Raw genomic sequence first — 22,997 nt, 5'->3', positions numbered from 1 at the left:
ACCTACTTAGCCAATGATTTATAACAGACTCTCTCTGCCAGGATTTCTGAGTTGGAGGTATACACCTGCAGTCCTTCTGCTAAACCCACTGAGGTGGGAGGAGGAAATACTCTATGTACACATTGTCCCCTGTTCAATGAGAGAATAAGGCACCACTCTGGAGAGGACAATGTATACATAGAAGATAAATTTCTGCAGAAAACCACAGAGCTGGTTCATAAGGCTAGAAAGACAGATTATGATATTATACAGACCATGGTACTTCCCTGATATCTTTAGTACTTCCCCATCGTATTATAACTGTTGTACATAGTATTATTAAAATACTACAGTACTTCCCCATACTGTGTTGACTAGATCATACCATCTGGAAAAGTGGCTTACTCTGACTTTCAAACAGTAAAAGAAACTTTGTTTTTTTTCCAAACAACTGGTTTACAAATACACTGCAAGCAAGTGAGCACTCACCTGCAAACAACAGAAGTTGTTTTTATAACTGTTGGTGAAATTCTGCTTAGTGTTTTTTTCTTCTTATTTCCGCATTTAATCAGACAGCAGTCACAAAACAAGTATCTATGTTCCAAAAGCTCAAGAGGTGCCCTGTCTCTGCTGTAAATAGACAGCATATGAATAAATAATTCCGTATAATAATTTGGAATAAATAATTCCAAAGCTCAGCAGACATCACTCTGCTTGCATTGCAAGAGAACATGAGGCAGGCATCAGCACATGAATATGCCAGACACACTCATAGCTGGCTGACTTCAAAGGGTCAGACAAGCACTACGGATGGTGCCATGTACTGAGACTCTTCACTGAATGCTCATCTCAGTTCACGTATCTTCGTATTTCAGGTCTGCGGGGTCTGATGTTGTCAGTCATGTTGGCCTCCCTTATGAGCTCCCTGACTTCCATTTTTAACAGCGCTAGTACTTTGTTCACTATGGACATTTATACCAAAATTCGATCACGACCATCTGAGAAAGAGCTTATGTTAGCTGGAAGGTAAGTGCAGCCGAGTCTTCCCCAGCCGTACAAACATAGCGAGCACTAGATGCGTTACAGACTGCAGCCTCCAAAAAATGCACTAAATGCCTGGGTGAAAACCTGCTTTCGCAGTGTGCGGGCAGTGCAGCAGTGGCCTCCTGTGGCCAGACAGGCTGTCCCACCGTACACTTCCCTTCGGGGAAAAAAAAAAAAGACCTTGCTTCCAATTTAATTGACAGTGGTGCATGAAGTAGCTAAACTAATTCTCAACACTTCCTTCTGCTATTCCAAGGGAACTGTTTTAAAATACCTTCATGGGCTTTATGCTACGCCATACTACAGCATCAATGAACTAGTTCTTCTAGTTGATCTGCTATTGATTTGTCTCTAGACATAACAACGGGAAAAAAGTGATTTTCTGTGTTTTGATTGCAAGTTTAGCTGTATGCTGACCGATATTTGACAGACACAATATCCAGCTTGGATTTCTTTTGTTTGTTCAATGGTAATTGGCCATTATAATTGACTTTGCTGGTTGAAATACAAAATGGACATTTAAATTATTGATTAATTGCTGTTTTTTTCTTTCTGATAGATGCTTCTAAGCAGGTGGCTAATTGAATATCTGGCTATGTTTACAGGGCATTTATGTTACTTTTAATTGGCATCAGCATTGCCTGGGTTCCTGTGGTGCAGTCAGCTCAAAGTGGGCAGCTCTTTGACTATATTCAGTCAGTTACTAGCTACCTGGGACCTCCCATTGCTGCTGTCTTCCTGCTTGCCGTCTTCTGCAAGCGGGTCAATGAGCAGGTAAGTACAAATTAGGAAACAGGTTTGCTGCAGGTTCCTTTAGGCATTAGGACAACTTTTTTGTTTTGGTGTCTTTTATTAGCAACTTTTTTCTGTTTATTTTGATCCTACTACAGCCCAGGGATTCTGTGTTTCCATACCCCAGGACCTGAGGTTTCAGAGAGGAGTTTGAAAAAGTTCTTTGCTAATCCGATAAATAGTCACCTAGGAATTCCTAGATAGCTCTGAAACTTAGGTTATCTATCACTTTGCCAAGAAGTGTGTCAAATGGATAATTTATGGTGACATATGTGAAAGTAATCTTTTAGGATATTGGCCACCAAACTGCTTTACAAAACATACCACCCTTCACCTTCCTCATGACCACTACATATTTTGTCAACACTTTTTTAAACAAACATGCTGTTGTTTTATGCATTGTTTCCCATTGCTTTTAGGACCCAGTCTGGGAATCACTGGTTTTGATTGGTAGAGCAGTGAACTGATAAATATTGTACTTAAGCCATTGTAAGTTACTCAGAAGGCATGAGGTCTGTCACATGCTTTGACGGGACCATAGGCCAGTCGTGGTAACTGGGGTCTCAGACACCCTGAAAACTCGGTACTCAGGAATTTGGTTTCTTTTCTATAACACTGGGAATAACAATACTTGCCTATTGCTCAGGTTTGCTCCAAGGAGGATGAGTTCAACGAGAAAGCCTAGAGAGAGGAGGTTTTTGAATATGGCTCGAACTCTTTTCTCACTGTTTTCTCTTGAGATCAGTTCAATGGTTATTTGTGTGTATATCCCAGAAAAACCTGTTTTATACACAAGGGATGTTCCATTTCCTATCCCAATATGGCTAAACCTCACAAATGGATTAAATCTTTGTGCCCTTCGTGGAAACCTGTCATTGACTTTAGCTGGAATTTTACCTGAGTAAGAATTCAGTATAATCCTTGGGGGGGTTGTGTACACTGCACACTTTAAATTTGGGTAAATAGGGGAGACGAGCATCAAAGCTTCTGAGAACTGGAGCCTTGCATAAGATAAATTCCAATATTGTAATTACTTAAAAGATTTATCAACATTTCTTGCTCAGAATCATTCTTCTTTCTGCTAGAAATGGAATTAACTATCTTGTCCTACTCCAAAACGTTTTTGTGACTTTGACCACTGAATAATTAAAACCGTTTTGTTCTTAAACCCAGCGTTAAACCTAGAATATTTTTTGATCAGGAATTATAAATTTGTGTTACCATCATTAGTTTTTTGGCTTCACAGACTCACAGAATGGTTGAGATTGGAAGGCACCTCTGGACTAGTGCAACCCCCCCCACTCAAAGTAGGGCTAACAAGAGCAGGATGCTCAGGTCCTGTCCAGTTGGGTTTTGAATATCTCCAGGGATGGAGACTCCACAATGTGTCTAGGTAACCTGTTCCAATCACCCTCATAGTAAAAAAGAAATAAATTTATGTTTAAACAGAATTTCCCGTATTTCAATTTGTGCCCAGACATACCTGTGTGTCTTTTATACTTTGGGCTAGAGTAATATAAACCTAGCAGCAAAACATCCACCAAAAGTGTCAAGAATTAACTTTTAATTAATTACTGACAAGGTCATTAGAAAATAAACCAGACACGTATGTCAGGAGGAATGACACACACTTGCTAGCTGGTTCCGTCAGGCTAGAACAGTCAGGGATTTAGCCCTCAAAGGTAAAAAGATATGAGAACAACCCTTGGGATGTGTAGTCTGTGGCTAGAGCCTGTCCTGTATAAGGCGAGCGTTGTGTGGAGATGGATGAACTTTGAGAAATCAGCTGGTTAAGGTGTTCTCCATATTCTTTCTCCAGGCTGCTGGTCATTGCCCCTTTTAGTTGTATTAGTACACTGAGCTGTAACAGAGTCACTGAAAGTATCTGGGTTAAAACCCATGTGCCAAAGCCAATGTAACACATAGCTACCTTCATGTTTCCTCCAGCAACTATTCAGAGCTTAGAGCTCATTTCCATGCCTGAAGTTACTCCTTTTGATAACTTCCGTCACTTTGTCTGCAGGGTGCCTTCTGGGGCCTGATGGTTGGGCTGCTAACTGGACTCAGTAGAATGATTGCAGAGTTTGCCTATGGAACTGGCAACTGTGTGACCCCTTCCAACTGCCCATTCGTCATCTGTGGGATTCACTACCTTTACTTTGCAATGATTCTTTTTGGGGTTTCCGCCATCGTCATCCTGGCAGTCTCCTTCATGACTAAGCCCATTCCTGATGTACATGTGAGTACTATTGCAGTCCTGCTCCTCAAGAAATGGAACTTAATGAAACCACTAGTTCTGAACACTGGTACTTGGTATATTACCTCCTGACATTTCAGCTACCCACATCATATAGTCCTTGTAAGAAAGCAAAGGAAATAGCCTTCATTCATCTGTCACAAATCTTCAGTGACTCCTAATAATCTTAAATGTTGACTTAACAGACATTTGGGATGCCATGGTCTTATAGCTTGTTCACGTGCTGGCCAGACTGATTTGTCTCTGTGTAGTAAGGCTGTAGATTTATAAACTCATTTTGTTTCACGGCAGCTTTACCGCTTGTGCTGGTCTTTGCGGAACAGCAAAGAAGAACGTATTGATCTTGATGCAGATGAGGAACAGGACAAAGCTGATGAAAAAGATGAGGAATCAGGTAACTGTTGAATATCTATAGATTCTATCAATATATTTGAGTATCCCTATTTCATTCCTGAAGAAACATGAACATGCTTGATATTCAAAGACACACTCGCCCCCCCCAAAACAAAACCTCAAACCCCACATATTTAAATGGCTAGTAAGCTGCCTTCTACCAATCTATCGAGCTCAGTGTAAATCAGAAGTGAAGTGGATTTGAAGGGAGAAAATCTTGTTCTCTAGGTAGCCAGGTGGTGGTTCGAGGGTTAAAACAATGGAGATGCTTTAGGTCAGAGGTGTGTGCATTGGCAGAACTGCGTGTGACTCTAGCATTTGGAATGAAACAACAAGATTTCACTTGGAAATAGTGGGTAGCCGCCAGGACTGAAGGAGCAAGGATGTGGTTCAAGGCACCATGAAAGCGAATTGCCAGACATCCATCTGGGCAAAACCACCTGCTCTCTTTGCTGGGTTTCTGCTTCTGCTGCCAACTTCCTTTTCATAAGTATCCTCAAATTCATTTATTTGTCTTTTAATTAAAAAGTGAGGAAAGTATTGAAAAAATGGAGTTTAAGCTTTGCAGCATGGCAGCGTGGTTTGCTTCTCCAATACCAGACCAAGTCTCTAGGCTGCAAAAGGTGCAAGTGTCTGCTGCAAAAGGCTCTCTTGCAACATGTAGAAAATGACTCTTTTTCCAGGTGAGCTGTGAAAACACAATGTTAACTTGATTCTTGTACTGCCTTGTACTAAAATGTTTCCATGCAACTATGACCAGAAATCAGAATTGCTGTATTAAACATAGGAATGTCCTCAGTCACAGAGACCTTCTAGTGCATGCAGTGGTCCGTGTTTACATTTCATGACCAGTGTGTTATTCCTTCCAGTTAATGAGGAAAGTGAGGAAGAACCGGGATGCTTTAAGAAAGCGTACAACTGGTTCTGTGGCTTAGATCAACAAAAAGGACCCAAACTGAGCAAGGAGGAAGAGGAAGCGTTGAAGAAGAAACTGACTGACACAAGCGAAATACCACTTTGGAGAAATGTTGTGAATATCAATGGCATCATCCTATTGACTGTGGCTGTATTTTGCCATGCCTTCTTCGCGTAAACCTCTGATTACAGTTCTGAAATTGTACTGTATTGTCAAGCAAAAACGATGACTTGTAAATTTACAGAGTTAGATACACTTAGTATTTTCATTGTCTACGTTTGTAAAAAATCAGGGTGATTCACGCGCTGATTTTGTGATCATAATTTCAACAATCTAAAGATGAAGGCCACTGGGATTTCAAGAGAGAGAATTTCTGTTTAGACGCTGAATCAGTCCAGGGCTAATAGAGGTTCAGAATTTCCATCCAATATTCTCTCTTCTTGTGATAGTTTTCACATTTTAGGTGCAGAACGAGGCTGCATGAGCCATGTTTCATATCAGGGTTTGTGAACTACCTTTTAGGGTTGGTTTTCAACCCTTCTTCTTCTGATCATTCAAATTTCTTTTTCCTTTGGATTACAAAAAAACCACAACAACTGAGGGACCGTATTATGAATCAAATTAAAAAATCATTTTTGTTCCTTCTGAGCATGGGATATCTTAAGTAAAGGATTTATGTATATATTGATGTATTTGACACTATATCTAACTTTCCATTATAACTTTTTTCCCTTTTTCTCACTTTTCATTGTGTTGTGTTTTTCAGTAATCAGTGGAACACTAACCGTCTGAATTGATCGCATTTTGAAATTAGGGAAAACATGTCTTGATGATCTTAATAAGAATTATGCTTACGATAGATTCTCTGTTTAAGGTCAACTTCAAAAGGTCCTCCTCTCTTTATATCTTAATATGTATCTATACTTGAATGTGATGCTTTTTTATACAAAATACATATATATACACAATACATTATATATATGCACTATATATTATATATATTTAAAATATATATGTATGTGTGTGTATATATATATTTATTTCTTACTGATCAATTCCCATCTTGGTATGTCAAAGTTAATCTCTACGCACAATTACTAGGACCTCTTTATCGTGGGGTTGGTGTTAAGATATTGCCTCTTTCTATGGACTGTACTACAAACCAATCCATGCACGTGGTTAAAAGTCCAAAGCATCAGAATGCTGGGTTTGCATTTTTCTTTCAAGTACATTTGAGGGCTCTGTACTGCTTTTCTGCAAAGCTAGAAATCTTTCTTCTGAAGATTTCATTGAGAAACAGAATTCATGCTGTACGACAGTATGAGTTAACAGTTCATGAAGGACAATAGTCACAGCTGTGGGATATCAGCTAAACCAGTCTGATTGTCGCCACTTGATAAGTTTGGTACCAGCTGGAGGTACAGGAAAAGATGGATTTAACACTTCAAAGCAAAAAGCAATAGATCTTCTTATCATCTAATTCAGCTTCCTGGGGAATCAAGTGTAAGAAGACGACGTCGGTTGCCATAGTCAAGCTGCACCACAATTTCTTGTTCCTGTTGCACACGTATCGTGGGGTGCTGCATTGTCTCAAAGCATTTCAGTATTCTACAGCAGGATGCACTGTGCTTGCAATGAGTGCATCTAAATAGGAGGCCAGTGTAGTCTCTCTGTATGTGCTGCACCACACTGTTGCCGACTCCTGCAGCTTTAATCACTCTCACTTCATAACCTTCTGACAGTATCTTTTCTTCATTTGGACCTAAACCAAAATGCTCTGGATTCTAGTAGAATTGCTGCTCTTCAGTATAATCGCTGCAGTATACTGAAAGGTTTTGCATAGGCCAGATCAAATCAATACTATATAAATACCAGTGCAAACTTTTTTCTTACAGTTAATACAGTGACAGAGTATTTTAAAGACCATGGAGTTAATTATATTTAATGGACTATGAAGACTTGTATGTATTAAAGTATTTGTATATTTTGAAGTATTTGGTGTCCGCAAAATGATGAGATTTTTCTATAATATGATGGAAGACAGTGAAACTTAATTTGCTGTCTAGATTTTGGCTCTGAGTAATAGTAGCGGATGACAAACAAACAAGAGACTTTAATGAGGATTGCCCAGATCCCTCTTTGTCATGCTTTGTTACAAAAATAAAAATATGGTGAAATTATACAACCATTTGGATAAAGACAAATAACACAAGTGATTTCCTGGCAGGTTGAGCAGCCTCTAGATGACCTCCTGGTTAATCAGGCACCGTCACTTTATTTTCCTCCCCAGGATTAAAGTATTTTGAAAAACTAATTCAGTTTCCCAGGGACCTTCACTGTACATCCTCAGGAACCTGCTTTCATTCCGGTCTGAAAACTGGATGTTGTGGAGGGCAGAGTTCAAATGTTTGCATGAAGTTTGACTGCTGCTTAGAGTACTCCTCTAATTTTGTGGAGTTTCATAGAAAAATTGCCTGATATTGTGGACAGCTGACAAAACTTTTTATGTTTAGATTAATAGTTAAATGCCACCTCAGGTTGGTAGCTATTGCATTCAAAGGCAGTTTCATGATTTTAAGGAAGAAAGTGACTTTTCTTCAGTTCTCAGGGGAACTCTGTCCATGTAACAGCTGTTGCTGTGGGACACTATCAGACAAAACCCAAAAAGTAGCCTACGGTGTCCTGGGCATTCTCATGCTTTAGGAATGGGAACAATGAGCACATGCTTGTTTCCCACATTTGAGTGTAAATTTGAAATACTTCTGGTTAGTGGAGAGACTCCAGATATATCTCTGGCTGATAGCACAATACACACACGGCATGTACAGCATAACACAATTCTATTTTAGGTGATCCTGAGACATCCCAGCTTATCCTGTCAGGTAAGATATAGGGTTACAGCTTATTTTAGTGGACTTCAGTTAGATATACAGAATTATTTTAAATGAACTGCACAAAATAAAATAAAATAAAAAATTCACCTAGTAGCACTGTAAGCCAATTACAACACTGATATATAAAGAACGCACAGTAAACAAATCAGAGATCTTCCATTTAAGAATTAGAATCATAGAGTAGTTTGGGTTGGAAGGGACCTCTAAAGGTCATCTCGTCCAACCCCCCTGCCGTGGGCAGGGACATCTTCAACTAGATCAATTACTACATAAGTTTCAGGCCAAGACCTGAAAAAGGGTAACCACTCTTCGTTTATGTTTTCATTTTTCTGTATCAAGTATCTCACAGATGTTAATTATTAATGATCATGAGAACACTCTGTTCTTAGAACTCAGAATTTGGTTTTATTCCTATTTTGTTACTGAAAAAGCTCATGCACTGAAGTGCAACAATCACTGGGGGAGGGAAGGTCTGTGGCTTAATTTGGAATACATCTGCAGTAACCATGGTTTGGTTTTAACCAAAATGTCTGTCCATGGTGAATTAGGATATAGCACAAGGCCAAGTTCTTCAGGGGTAAGTGATTGTCATGACCAGAGCACCATCAGCAGCTGCAATTGCTAATTGGCTCAACTCCTCCTCAGATCACTTTCTTAACTGGCAAAATTAGGAACATAATTTATATGAAGTAAAAGCTGACACAAAAATAAAGAGCAAAGAGTAATGATAAATATATGCATCACCAGCGGTGATTGGCATTTGGGAGAAAAGCTGTAGAGCCTTGGTTATTGTCTTTGAAGAACACTTGGATTCATTGGTTGGAAGCATCGAGCTGGAGGAGAGTTTAAAGCTGATATTCCTGGGGACAGACAGTCACGCTGCACAGAGAAGAGTTGTTCACAGGCTATGGGGTCGCAGCAAAGCTGTTCTGAGGAAGGCGGCTATTTTTTTTTTAACCTTATTTAATGATCTTACATCCTAGCTGCGGGTCTCTGTGTCCTGCACCTGCAGTGTTACTATGTGGTAGCAAGAAAGCGAGGGAAGAGAGCAGCGATTAGAACTTCCCTTCTGTATAACTTAAAATACAGCATCACAGATTTAACAACAGAGGGCAATACATCACTAAGAAAGATGAGATATGCAAAAAAAAAACAACCCCGGTTTTTAGTTGGTGATTCATGGCATTTTTTTCATGGACTATGTATTGCAGGCCTGTTCTAGAGAACTTAAAGAATGGAGTAAAACTGCACTCACTCCAATATCTACTAGTTGTTCTGATGAAAGACAGTATAACCAGTACCTGAGGTTATTACCTTTATTATTAACAAAATAGGTTGGCTTTTTTGTCCCTCCTGAAGAACACTCCATCTTGCTGTCATCTACCGTGGGAAGCTGAGAAAAAGAAGAATTTCCCTGGAGCTCTTGTGCCCACCCTCTCCTCACCAGGCAGTGCTTAAGGCTAGAGCAGCTGTGCGTGCGCTGTACCAGCAGCTCCCCTACTTTTCTTAAAGTACCTGGAAGAACTTCAAGCTGAGGTAAGTGTGAGCTCATCCTTACTCTGTGCAGCATTTTTCTTTACAGTATCAGAGCCTATAACTTTAAAAACTTAGCATATATTCAAAGTAGCTTAAAACAAATTATTACAAAGGTTTTCATTCATTCAAATTACAAATTTTGTCTTGCTAAAACTAGGTCCTGTGCTTGAACTTTTCATAGAATCATAGAATCCTTCAGGTTGGAAAAGACCTTTAAGATCATCAAGTCCAACTGTTAACCCAGCACTGCCAAGTCCACCACTGAACCATGTCCCTAAGCACCACATCTACATGTCTTTTAAATACCTCCAGGGATGGTGACTCCACCACTTCCCTGGGCAGCCTGTGCCAATGTTTCACCACTCTTTCAGTAAAGACATTTTTCCTCACGTCCAATCTAAACCTCCCCTGGCACAACTTGAGGCCGTTTCCTCTCGTCCTATCGCTTGTTACTTCGGAGAAGGGACCGACACCCACCTCGCTACAACCTCCTTTCAGGTGGTTATAGAGAGCGATGAGGTCTCCCCTCAGCCTCCTCTTCTCCAGGCTAAACAACCCCAGTTCCCTCAGCCGCTCCTCATCAGACTTGTTCTCCAGACCCCTCACCAGCCTCGTTGCTCTTCTCTGGACACGCTCCAGCACCTCAACGTCCTTCTTGTAGTGAGGGGCCCAAAACGGAACACAGTATTCGAGGTGCGGCCTCACCAGTGCCGAGTACAGGGGCACGATCACTTCCCTACTCCTGCTGGCCACACTATTTCTGATACAAGCCAGGATGCTTCTTGGCCGCCTTGGCCGCCTGGGCACACTGCCGGCTCATGTTCAGCCGGCTGTCAACCAGCACCCCCAGGCCCTTTTCCGACAGCAGCTTTCCAGCCACTCTTCCCCAGGCCTGTAGCGTTGCATGGGGTGGTTGTGACCCAAGTGCAGGACCTGGCACTTAGCATATTAGTTTTGTGTGTAGCCACAGAAAAGACATTCTGCCCTTCTGGTTTATTGTAATTAGCCAAATCTGACTTTCCCAGACTCTTTATTTTGTCCTTAGACAAATCTCTCACTTCTATGCATTTTAATACGATTTTTATTATTATTTTTAAAATAAAAAATGTAGTGGTGGGAAGCAAAAATACTCCCTGCTTTGGAACATGAAGCGATAGAATTAAAAGCTGCCATTTTCCAGAGCAGGACAGAGTGGTTTCCAACTCCTGGACTTCTGAAAACAAATGGGGACAGGGAAATGAGTCTGTAGTTGCAAGAACAAAGAGCCATAATATTCTTAACCTTCTGGAAACTGTTAGAAAAAACTAATATAAACCCTTGTGCATTCAAAATGAGCTCTGCCTGGGTGGGACACAAGGCTTATGCAAGAACGTCTTGTTTCTCATGAACGCAGCTGTCTTGTCTTCTCCTGGTATCGCTGAGAATTGTTAGGCAGCTGATTTGAAAACTTGGTCTGTGTAGAGTGTAACTGAATTAATTCCAGTATTGACTCAGGACCACATTAATTATATCTGGGCCTTAATCATTGTTGGCTTCAAGCTAAAAAGACAAATCATTTTTCATTGATGTTGAAAGTCAACCTAGGTGCTAATGTCATCGTAGTGAAGTGCACTGGGGAGCATATAGCGCTAAAACCCAAGACTTGCTGTATACACAGCATTTCTTTTGAAACAATGAATTTAATTATAGTGTATGAGTGCCAGATCCTGACATGTTAATTTAAGTATTTATAACGTGTATGAAGCAATTCAAAAGGATCTTTAGCATTTTTATGACCAAGTCTGTGGCAGCTTATTATGGAGTATACTTGACTGAAAGCTAAGTCAGTCCAAGGGGAAGCATTCATCAGCTGTGTTTCTTTGATCCAGCTAATTGTTTTATTGACACCTAGAGTGCTAATTAATGCCCAGCCTCACAAATTAGGGACTGTTGTGTCTCATTCCAAAGCTATAGACAGCCATGGCACTCCCCGTGCGCATTGTATTTCAGTACTGTCCCTGGTCCTCAGTCCTCAGCTGCATGTTGAATGAATGTTCAACACCAAGACAACTGCAAAGCCAGCAAGCACGTCTCTAGGACTAAATCTGTGACTTGGGTCAGAAAACTCATCCTAATTTGAGAAAGGAGAGAATGCCCATAGAAAACTATCGGCGCTGCAGGTTGCCCACTTAGCATCGTGTAACATCAATGTCATCATCTTGTTGGTGAAGTTCATGGGGAACATGACCCAAACTGTTCCTGCCCTTGGACGTGCTGGGACAGGTGACCTTTTCGTTTTATCAGAATGCCAGTACTAGAAGAATTTTAGGATGCATTTTTCATTTTGTGCACTATCCTAAGGGCAACACTGTACTCAGCAGTTAAGTAGTAACTGACAGAAGCCCAAATACTGGTAGGGCCAAAGGGTATCTTGGGTTAACTCCAACCTGATTTATAAATCAGTGTTACTGTAACTTCAGTACATCTTGTTCTCCTTTGTTTCAAGACTTAGTGTACCTCAGAAGAAAAAGAAAATCCTTAAGCATAGGGATATTTTTTTTTAGATATGAAAATTCATTAAATGATTATTTGCTTAATTATAGAATCAAAGTTAGTTTAACAAGGAATAAGAGTACTGAGAATTCCAAACCTAAAAATCCAGGCTTATGCTATATATTTTCCACTACGTTCTTTTAACCCTATAATTTCTGTTCATGCCACTGGGTTGTTTTTTGCCTCTCTTCCAAATATGTTTTGGGTCAACTTGGATATTTCCTTTTTTCACCATCGGTTTCTCTGTTTGTGAAAACTTTTTCAAGGACTTATTCTTGATTGCTTTGATTTCACAACTACTATTTCAGAGCTGTAATCTCATCTCCCATCTTATAGTCACTGCTTTAACAGGGAGATTCAGAAATACCCTGAAACATATCCCAAAAATTACTGGACATCTTAGTAACTGTTAACTGATGGTCTTGATATCTACATGCTGGTTTTGTGCCTTGTTACTAAATATATGGGTGGCCTATAGTATAAGCGCTATAAAATTGTATTTCTTCCTTTTTTGTTATATCTTCTAATAAAACAGGGCATGTTATTTCCTGCCAAATAACATAAAAAGAAAGCATATCTACATTTTCCCAGGGAAAAAAAACCACGCTGGGACATGTACTTAGGAGTTTTACCCATTTGGCTAATTTCAATTACATTTGAGATCTCAAAGATCTTTCTGAAGAATGTGAAGGGATGTTTCAGCTGTCGAACTGTGGCTGAGAAATGCATTTTAGGAAGGAGATTTGGGAATCGGCATATTACTATGGGAGCAATTGTGTGTTACATTTTAATATACCCTGAAAAATGATTTTGTAGAATAGAAACTTACCTCGTAGTTCAGGTTCCGCATAGTCAGGATTACAGAGGAGATAACGTGATATTTCTCTGCTGTATCAGGTAGATCTGTGCATTGTTCCCTTGTCTCCCACGCTGTGACGGGGTTTGCTGCACTGTGCCTGTGCTGTACACTCTCCTGCACTGGCCTCCTGCAGTGTAACCCAGTATGAGACACCAAACATTTGGACGCCAAGATAATACAGCTCTAGAAACACCATAGATTACAAAACAGTGTTCTGCAATAAATGGGATTATTTCTGCATTAGCTTGTGTTCTCTGTAGCAGCCTATGCTTCACCTAGGCTGTGTAACTCTGCCGCCATTGTCATACACTGTGCTGTGCTCCTGCAAACATTTATCATCTGCAGTCCTTCCAATAAACTGCAGCAAGCTGCACCACACCTGAGCATGTGAATTTGAATTATAATATGTGCAACCGTTCTGTCAGTAAATATAGCTTTATAAGTTAAAAAAAAAATTAATAATGGTTCATGGCTGTTCTGTATGCAGACTTTGAATTTTGGTGTTTATATAGGCAGTACATGGTCAATATAGCCAAACGGAATTACTGTTGTGATTGAAATATCATATTTTATGTTGTCAGATGTAATAGTGCCAAAGAATTGCTGAGACAAAAGCTGGCATGTGGAAGGGGTACCACTAGCAGCCGTATTTCAGAGTTCAGTTAAGGCTTTGTTCCATTTTTGTATTGTGCGTGTATGTAAGACAAGAACATTGATACCATATAGAGCCTTATTTGGAAACAGTCTGTATTGTCTTTAAAGCAATGATCAGGCAGATGCGCAGAATGCAGTGCTTAAGGTCCAAGTCAGCTAAACTACTTCTAGTCGGAGCGGTTCAGTCTGGATGGTCTTACTTCTACATCTGAACAAGCTATTTATTTTGTGAATTCGTTGAACTGGGATACCTGAATTATTGGGGAAGGCTGTGACAGAAGTTTGGAACTGAGCTAAAAATGATCAGTTACTGCATTTTCCTGCAGCAGTTTTGTAAGTCTAGCTGAGCCTACCATTCTCTGTTGTTCCCTAGTCCTTTACTGAATATTTAGCATGTTATTAAGCTGCCTGGCTCTCTTTTATTGAATGGATGCACTCTGGCATCAATATGTATTACGTATGAGTGCCTTACGTATGTAAAGTGTGTTTAAAAGGCAGAGCTCCTCCAAGATCCTGCCCAGAGGGACTGAATTCAACTGACTCAATACTTTTAAATCACATCTTTATAGGAGAGGAAATTCACCCTTTGATTAGGTTATGGAAGAGAAACATTTTAACTTTAATCACTCCTACAGAATAAGTTTACGCTTTGTATAAGGGTAATGCAGTTTGCAGTGTGACAGCAGGTTTCCGCAGAGGAAAAGCAGCCCTGACAAATAACCCCTTTATACAGATGATGCAGCTTCTTTGTAGCTACAACTTGGTAACTTCTAGATATAAAAATACCATGTGAGAGTAAAACCTGAGTGAAAACAAATGGGACTTCCTGTGGGGCTGTCAGCTGCACTATGATACCTTTCCTGGTCGCTGAGAATGGCCAGGATTTGTCCTGCTAGCTTGCTTTATTTCTTTGCCCAGGCCTTCTGTTGGTGCCTCTTAAATTACACACTTGCAACCACAGACAGAGACATTTGCACCATATCCTTAGTGACCTGCCTTGACTACACGGTGAGTAAAGTGCTACTGAACTTCCCACCATTTCAGCTGCCCATCAACTCTAAACACAGGAACTACCGTATTTCCTTCAGGCAATTTATGTCTTGTTGGATAGGCTTGCTTCTACAAACAGCTTGAACTTTCTATGTTATTCTCAATTCTATGAAGTTAAAGTTTGGGTTTTTTTTTTTAAAAAACTGTTGAGTTTTTCTAACGAAAAAAAACCCCAACAAATTTTTCCAAAATAGGGAACATTTTCAGTTCTCTGTTCTGTTTATCTCCTCATCTCTCTGTTTAGGCAGCTGTTAACCATAGAATACTCAACGTTGGAAGGGACCTCTGGAGATCATCCTGTTGAACTCCTGTTGGACTAGACCATAACATTAGGATCAACTTTCCTTTCGCCCTCTCCTTCTCCCTCAAAAGCGAGCACAATGGCAAAACTCTTCAGTTCTGGCACACTTCCATTTCCATTATATTTGTTAATTTTTGTACTCAAAGGATAGATTATAGCTGTACAAAACTACAAAATACCAAGTATAGCACAAACACAGAGGCACTTTTGTTCCATACTATAACCAATTTCAGATAGGGGTCAGACCCCTCTTCTGTTAGAGGCAGTGGGGTCTGCCCCCAACAGAGCTTTCTAGTAAAGTCTTTCTGACTTATTTTCCTTCTACCCTAAGCGTAGACAACTGCACACGGCAGCCCTGAGCCTGGTTCCAAGCACACAGAAGGAGAAAACCTGCCTGTTGAGATCCTCACCAGCTTAAAAACACAGGAGCAATCACTGCAGCTAAGGCTCAGGGAGAGGCTGCTGACACATACAGCAAGAGCGGGGCTTGGAAGGGGCTGCAAAGCAAAGCAAGGGCTGTTACTAAAACTCTCCTCAAGAAGTCATTAGCTGGGGGTTTTGGAGTGTCGCATGGATAAACCTCATCACAGGGATAGGGTTATGCTGAGGTGCTCTTAGCCTAGGGCAGCGGGGTCCGTCTCCACCAGATTCACCGCTGGCAAGTCTTGTCAGCAACTCCATTTGTTAGAACCGTGCTGGTAAGTATTTGGTTATATTTTAGGCTGGGGAAGTCTCGTAATTCTCTAGGGGAAGCCCTTCCATGACATTGCCATTGCTTTTTCTGTGATGATGCCCTAAATGGTTCTCATCCCATGTTCAACAAATGTTTGCAGCAAAACTCATGTAAATTCCTGTCGTTAGGGCAATTTCTCAGCACAGACAAGACCGCTGGAGAGGTCAATTATGAACCTACCTTTCTAATATAATTAGTTATTGATTAATGTTTGATAGGCTGAGATTTTAAAAAAAAAAAAAAGGAGAGAACATTATGAAGAAAACAAAAGGATTGGTTTCTTGTATCGCAGGAAAATCTTGATAACTCAGGAAATAACTCCTAGTGGAGAATTCTAGACTTCCTAACTTTTCTTTTTCCCAATTATTCTGCTCGTGACCTGCAATATACATGTGAAACTGTTGACAAATGACTTTTCAGGAGGAACTGATCCAGAGTAATCGAGGAAGAGAGTTTTGCTTTTGAAGGTCTCATATAATCATGCAACTTTTACAGCCAGACAACAACAGAGGGCAATAGATCTCTATGAAACATCACATCTTCAGAAAGGTTTCCATTTGATGACACTGATAGCAATTTTGGCAGCTCTTTTCACTGCCTCACAGGGATCATTCAGACACTGCTGAAATGTATCTGTATGTTCTAGAAGTGTCTTGCGGCCCTCTGGTAGCTCAGCCAGCATGGTGAGGGTTTTGATTGCACTCAGACGGGCTTTGCTGGTTTCCTCAGCAGCCAACTTCAGCAAAGGTGGAATGGCTTCAGCACCTAGGGCTGAGAATCTCCCTGTAGAGAAATAAACTGGCTTTAAAATGTGTTATTACACATAATCAACATGCTTTTGAATTGCTACTTTCTACTCCCTGCTGAGCTACAGCTCTGAACACCCCGGAGGGTGCAGTGCAAAGAGGTAGGACATGCTTTTCTTTTGAAGACCAAAGCTAGCTGCCAGCTGTTTATTTTTAAGAAAAAAGATCTTTCTTAGTTAACTTTATCTGCTTTGCACATTACTATTTCATTTGCAACAAATTACCTAAGAATATATGAGGCACCGAATGATAGGATAAACTACTTTGGGGGAGGGTTAGATGCCCTTAAGAATATCCTCCATTCTTTCATTTTTAAAGACACTTCAAACACCGAGATCCACTCCTGTGTTGTCTTTGGAAGCCAGGGGGACGGTTGCAGAGGAGGACTGGAACACAATTGCTGTTATTAAGATTCTTTTATGTCTAATTACTCATTCATCACACTGAAAATTTAGCAGTTAGTATTTTCAGTGTCATGTAACTTACTTGGGAGAACTACAGACCTTATTAATATTCATTCCTCTCCCAGCTGTGAGAGAGAAACCGCCTCTAACCACAAAAAGAGTTTCCAGAAAGTAGTGCTCCTCCGCTGAGGACTGGTGATTCAGAGTAGCTAGCTTCAGGTATGTGGATCTCTGTATGGTCTGGACTTACACAGAAAATGTTCCCCCTCTGGAGCAGCACTCTGGAGGGAAATGACGCAGGTGGGGAAGATAAAACTTCTTGACCTACTTCAGGTGAATGAAATGTGAAATATACTGTCTCTCCTAGACACTATGGGGGAGCAACAATACTTGCTCGAGACAGATCTAAAGAAATGTCCTAATCTTACAGTTTCTTGAAGAGCTTTAACACTATCAGAAACTGAGGACTTGGCGGGGGGGAAGAGGGAAAAAGTTTTGTTACTAAGTTGTCTTAGAATTGGATTTCCAGAAAGTATCCCCACAGAACTGCCTCTGTCTCTCACCTTGAGGTTTAACAGTAGCAAACATCAGTGCTCCTGTTGCGCTAGCTTGGACTTCAGGATCTGTATCTTCCAACAGGCTCACCAGCACAGGAATAACTTCTTCACATACCACGCTTTTTCCCTCTGGATGAGTACTGTGCAGAAAAGATGGTTAAGATGCTTTCTTGAACTGCGCCTGCTAACCAGGCAGCTACCTACAGCTTCTCCCCATGCCTGGACCCCTGCAGCCCTCCTTCGTTTCATGACAACAGTGCTGACACAGTCCTCATCTCTGTTTTCTTTGGAGTCACAATGTTCTGACTGTTAGACAGATGGCAAGCGCCACTACCCAGCCACAAAGAAAAGAAAGGGGATGTCTGTTTGTGCCTGGTGTCTATTAAATCTGCTTGCTGATACAATACTGATGATATCATATTAACCTATGTGTGTGGGCTTAACAATTTTTTAGGCTATTTTTAGGTGATGTTTGGATTTTTTTTTTACTTTCTATGATACACTGGAGATTGATGGGCAACAGCATGTGACAGGATGTAGGATTGTGTGCTGGTGGTCCTAAGGGCAATTTAGTTAGAAACCTGGCTGTTGAACCCTATACAGATTTTAAAACCTGCTAAATTAGGAGTCTGCAATTAATTCTTCTCCCAGGTCAGTTTTCTCTCTTTCTTTCCAGCCTCTTTAATGCAGGCAATATTTAACATGGCCCAGCTACTGAGGGACCTAGAGCATAGCTGATGTCCATACTCTAGGTGCATTTCTGCTTTCTTTCTATGACTCATTTTATCTATACTCTCTTTCTTTTCCTGTAAGACCTCACTTTGTTATAGGACATTAGGAAGTGTTTTGTGCCAATTGGTATGTAAACTACATGATCTGCAGCCCTTTTTAAATTAGACATCTGTTGAGAACTTCTATTATATTTTGTGATTGCAGGACAGTGGACTTAAGTTGTTCCTTTCATCCAGTGTTTGACACACAAATTTAATATAAGGATTGCTTTTTCTGATCCATCACTGATGTACGTAGCAGCCTGTGTCAGAAAACTATTTCTGTCCTCAATCACACTGAAAGTTTCCCAGGACTTTTAATTTTTTGAGAGAGAGCGGTTGTCCAAAAAAGTAAGGGAGCTTCTCCCTACCTCCATAGTGGTCAGAATCTTGTTTTCACATGATTTATCATGCAAGAATTTTTTCTCAGCAGTGCTGTACCAGGCAAAAAAATCCTGATTTCACTGCCAATACTGAAGACAAATAGAAGGAGAAGGAATGACATTTCCTCATCAGCATCTGCTTTCTTGAGTGATTTATAGCAGTTATGATTTTTAGAAGTCTTCTACCTATGTGTGCATTCAGGCTGATACCGCTTTACATGTGAAATGTGACAGCTTCAATGTGTTGTGGAACACAACTGTAAACTAATGACACTGATTCACTCATGAAATGAGGATTTTCTTGGGCTTAAGTATTATAGACAGATTTCTTTTACTTTACCCAATCTCTAACAGGACCCAAGCTGCTTTGCTTCTGATGGCCACTGATGAGTGTGTGAGCTTTTCCTTCAGGATAGTAATGGCACCAGTTGCTAGAGCTTCAGAAGCCTCCACACGCAAGCAGTTGGAGAGCGTATCTAGGATTAGCTCCTGGATTCCATCCGACTCAGTCTTCAATTTGAATACAAGTAAGGGAATCAAACCAGCACGCAGTATGCCAACAGCCCCTACAGGAGGAGACAGAGAAGGAACATGGGTGAGGTGTGAGTGCATTTACTACTTCTACCTGCACTTGGAATTTCTTAATAGGATCAAAATACATATGGTAACTCATTTCCTTACACAGATGTGGGATTGAGAGATGGAAACTACTACAACACTGCTCTGTTCATAAATGCCATCTTAGCATTGCTTCCTCAGGAAGCTTCCCCAACAATCCTGTAAAGACATCAGCCCAAGTAATAACCAGAATGTCAATTGCTCTGATGTTCCCCGTTTCCCCCACTATAATATTTCTCCCAAAATTATTCTTGCTAAGAAAATACAGGAATTATATATATAAAACTCACCTTATATCCAGCCTTTCTAACTGTTCTCAACATGAACAGATGCTAAGAGATGCTGGGATGTGAGCCTTTAGAGCTAATACTTTGAATCTCCACTATGGTTTCTGGGGGGGAAGTCAAGGTTTTGGAAACTGTCAGCTTCCTCACGCCTTTCTTTGTAGTAATTCTGTCATGGGGAAAATTTAAATTTTGAGCTTTCCAGCAGTCAGTACTCTTGCACTATCTACTAAAGGAAACAGCATCAAAGGTAGAAAGATCGTCATCTGCCCTGCAAGTGATGTCTTTGCTATGAGCAAGTGTATGATTTGTACCATTTCTTACACAATACTAAGTCAACACTGAAACAGCAATGCCATGGGAAAGCAGAAAGCAGAACGTACTGTCCGTGAGCAACTATGTGAAAACAAAATTCTCCAGCTGTCTTGTTGCTAAGACCAATTCTTTGGTTGCTAAGAGAAATGCAGCTCCTTTCAAAGTGATTCATATATGGTTAGATAAGGAAGTTTTGTGGATAAGAGTCATCAAGGTATTTTCAAATGAATCTCCACAGTCAGGGATAAAAGGACAAGGAGGAAAGAGATTTTGATGGCCCTTGGTAGTGCATGGGAGAAACCCCTCAACTCGACAATCAGGTGAAAAACATGATTCTAATCTAGAGGTTATTCTGTTGTACATATTTCTGAGGTTTTGCTGACATTGAATAACTTCTTATGTTACTAACTTTTTAGGATCCACTTTACTAATGCAAATGCAAAGAAACGCCTAGGGTTGATATTATTACAGCTTTTACTACCTGTGCTACATTTGGAGGTCAGTTGCTGTGAGAATTCAAATAAATAATAAGGAAAAACAGAATCAGATGAATCACTCTTGAAGGCTAACAGCACTTTAAAAACAAGGATTTCTCCTTGTGCCAGAAAGGCAAAGCAGGAAAGGCAAGTGAAAGAATGTTGTTATCTTTGAAGCTGCGGCTCTGTGTATCACTAGATGGGGGTGGTGGGGTGGCATTTTCATAGTTAAAAAACCCCTCAATCCTACATTTATGTCCCCTGGAGGAATGAAAAGAAGAAAATTCTCAAGCATCAGCTCCAGCCCATTCATACTGTCCCCATAGAAGGATGTGATAAAGGAAACCTGCACTGTTGGTCTGGCAAAGGACTCTCTCGGAGAGGTCCCCAAGAAGGAGGCAAAGCTTGCACAGCTGACTCTATCGCCCAGCATTAACTCCCTTGACAAAGATTACAGGTGTTTGGATTGTCGGTTATAGGTATAGAAGGGTTATGGGTGGGTTAAACAACAGTAAGGATATGGCTGGGAATACTCCATGCCTTATGGAGTCCCAAGCAGTAGGGAACCCAGCAGCGAACTGCTCCCATGGAAGTAGCTTAAAGCAGTCTTAGATGACCATAAATCATATCCAGAATTCATTTAGCCACACTTCCCAATGGTCTTTTGAAATAGCCTATGAAAGACAAGATTTTTCAAAGTCAACTGTTAAAACTCCTCCCAAAGTTTTTTATGAAAAGAAACTATATGGCTTGTGTGCATGAAATTGGGATAGCCAGACTGCTCGCACAGTCACCATGTACGCTTCTAAATTCTGGGTTGCTGTGGAAATCAGTATAAAATCAAGATTTGGGAGGTACAGTTTCAGAGGAAGATTATGAATTGGAGGTGATAGTCTTATAAGCTGACATTCTGTGTAGCAAGCACCTATTTATTGTACAGTTGCTTTACCAGATGATTTGTGATACTCTTCAATCAAAACCACATCTGGACTACTTGACCTTAAAGTAATTTCATTCTTTCTAGATAAGATAACACACTGAATGTAAATGTAAATAAGAGTAGCAAAGAACTGAAGTTTAAACTCCACGCTCCTCCAGAGCCTTTGTGTAGATTTAATTCACATTGATACCAATCTTCCTTGGGATAGTGTCACACCATAAGCATTGCATCATATCATTTCATAAGCAAACACTTGTTCTTGCGCAGAGTAGTCAGCATGCTGGCTTGAGCCCAGAGAAGCCATTGCTTCCTTTAATTTAACTTTCCGTCTTTCTGTAACAACTATTGCTATAGCATTCTGTCTACCTTTCTCGTGCTGGTAGATGTACTTTTTTCTTTCCCAGACAGGTTTCCATTACTATTTTTTGCACTTGCTTTCAAATACTTGATCACCAATTTTTTAACCCATCATCTTAATTTCCATTTTTAGTTTTCTGCAATTCCCTCTTTTTCAGGACTTCCTTGCTAACTTATTTCAGTTCTCTTGATCACTTTATCATCATATTGCCAGTAAGTACTATCAGCATTCAGGTTTCACTTCTTTGTGTCTGCGTCTTTCACTTATCTTCTAATATATTCAACCAATACATTCAACTAGACAGGACTGCTTTCATTGGCCCTCGAGTTTATTCCTTCCAGTTAATGTTTATTGACTTTCTTTGACTCGGTCATCCCTCACTCATTGCATTTGCACTTCATGTCTTCTTTTGGTGCTAGCCTTTACTATTGCACTGCAGTCCTGAGCGCAAAATATACAACAAAGCCACTTTATGTCTGTTTCAATAAGCTGGCAAGATAATGTATAGAGTGTTGCCTAGGGTAGCTTTTATTTTGTGGAGCCATTAAGTAATATTTATTCTGTGGTCAGAGATCCCCATGTAGCTAGTCGGTGCTTATTTTGTATGAACACTTGGGCTGTTTTCATTTTTTTAAAATATGTTTTATTTTACCAGGCCAGGTCTCTGTACCAAGTGCTTTCTTATCTACTGTTTTGTCAAGCTGTCCTATCCAAAATGCTATCATGCTACTAAAGGGAGCTTCCCAGATATAAATATAGTAAAAAAGATGAATTGTTTGACCTTGTCAAAAGTCTCAATGTGGTGAAGAGAAAGAGGGTGGAGAGGAAAGGCCATCAACAACAACAAAAAGAGACTACCTAACATTGAGACTGAAATTTCCAGGTGGAAATTCGTCATGGCTTTCCCAAGGGAGCCAAAGGGTAAAAGGTCTAGGGAGGTAAAAGGGAAAAGGGAGGAGTCAAAATCAGTGGAAAGTTGTTTGAGAGTTACTTGTAAATTAGAGCCGTCTCAGATCTTGCATCTTACTGAGCAAGCAATAGGAGGGGAAGGTAAGCTGGTGTTTCTTGTAGTCCTATACTGAAAAATGCGGCGGCATCCTCAGGAGCTTGACTTTTCATTAAAATATCGCTCTTTCAAAGGCGATT

At 40.4% G+C, this 22,997-nt stretch overlaps 2 protein-coding genes across 2 annotated transcripts in view; one reads left to right on the top strand and one right to left on the bottom strand.

Annotated features, from left to right (window-relative positions):
• The window catches only part of SLC5A1 (solute carrier family 5 member 1), a 28,591-nt gene extending 22,567 nt beyond the window's left edge, over nt 1–6,024 (top strand). Inside the window, exons 11-15 of the mRNA XM_076352850.1 lie at nt 855–1,005; nt 1,629–1,797; nt 3,839–4,054; nt 4,364–4,466; nt 5,335–6,024. Of these exons, the coding sequence (XP_076208965.1) occupies nt 855–1,005; nt 1,629–1,797; nt 3,839–4,054; nt 4,364–4,466; nt 5,335–5,558 (863 nt within the window). The 3' untranslated portion in view covers nt 5,559–6,024. The remainder of the gene's footprint in view (nt 1–854; nt 1,006–1,628; nt 1,798–3,838; nt 4,055–4,363; nt 4,467–5,334) is intronic.
• Nucleotides 6,025–16,309: 10,285 nt separating this feature from the next.
• Nucleotides 16,310–19,472, bottom strand: LOC143167585 (radial spoke head 14 homolog). Its single transcript, XM_076353162.1, has 3 exons — nt 19,201–19,472; nt 17,714–17,847; nt 16,310–16,723 (listed from the first exon to the last, which is right to left on the bottom strand). The coding sequence occupies exons 1-3, from the start codon at nt 19,470–19,472 to the stop codon at nt 16,482–16,484; spliced, it is 648 nt and encodes a 215-aa protein (XP_076209277.1). The 3' UTR covers nt 16,310–16,481.
• Between the last annotated feature and the right edge of the window lie 3,525 nt (nt 19,473–22,997).

This window comes from Aptenodytes patagonicus, chromosome 15 (genome assembly GCF_965638725.1).
Source record: "Aptenodytes patagonicus chromosome 15, bAptPat1.pri.cur, whole genome shotgun sequence".
Classification (NCBI taxonomy): domain Eukaryota; kingdom Metazoa; phylum Chordata; class Aves; order Sphenisciformes; family Spheniscidae; genus Aptenodytes; species Aptenodytes patagonicus.
Note: the sequence above shows the minus strand (reverse complement) of the source record. Positions and strands in the feature narration are given on the sequence as shown.

Excerpts from the sequence above, each read along its gene's own strand:
- LOC143167585 (XM_076353162.1), bottom strand. The coding sequence starts at position 19,472 with ATGCACTCACACCTCACCCATGTTCCTTCTCTGTCTCCTCCTGTAGGG. Across the intron at positions 17,848-19,200 it reads TGGGTCCTGTTAGAGATTGG|TACTCATCCAGAGGGAAAAA; the intron begins GTAAAGTAAAAG and ends TTTTCTGCACAG. Across the intron at positions 16,724-17,713 it reads TGCTACTGTTAAACCTCAAG|GGAGATTCTCAGCCCTAGGT; the intron begins GTGAGAGACAGA and ends ATTTCTCTACAG.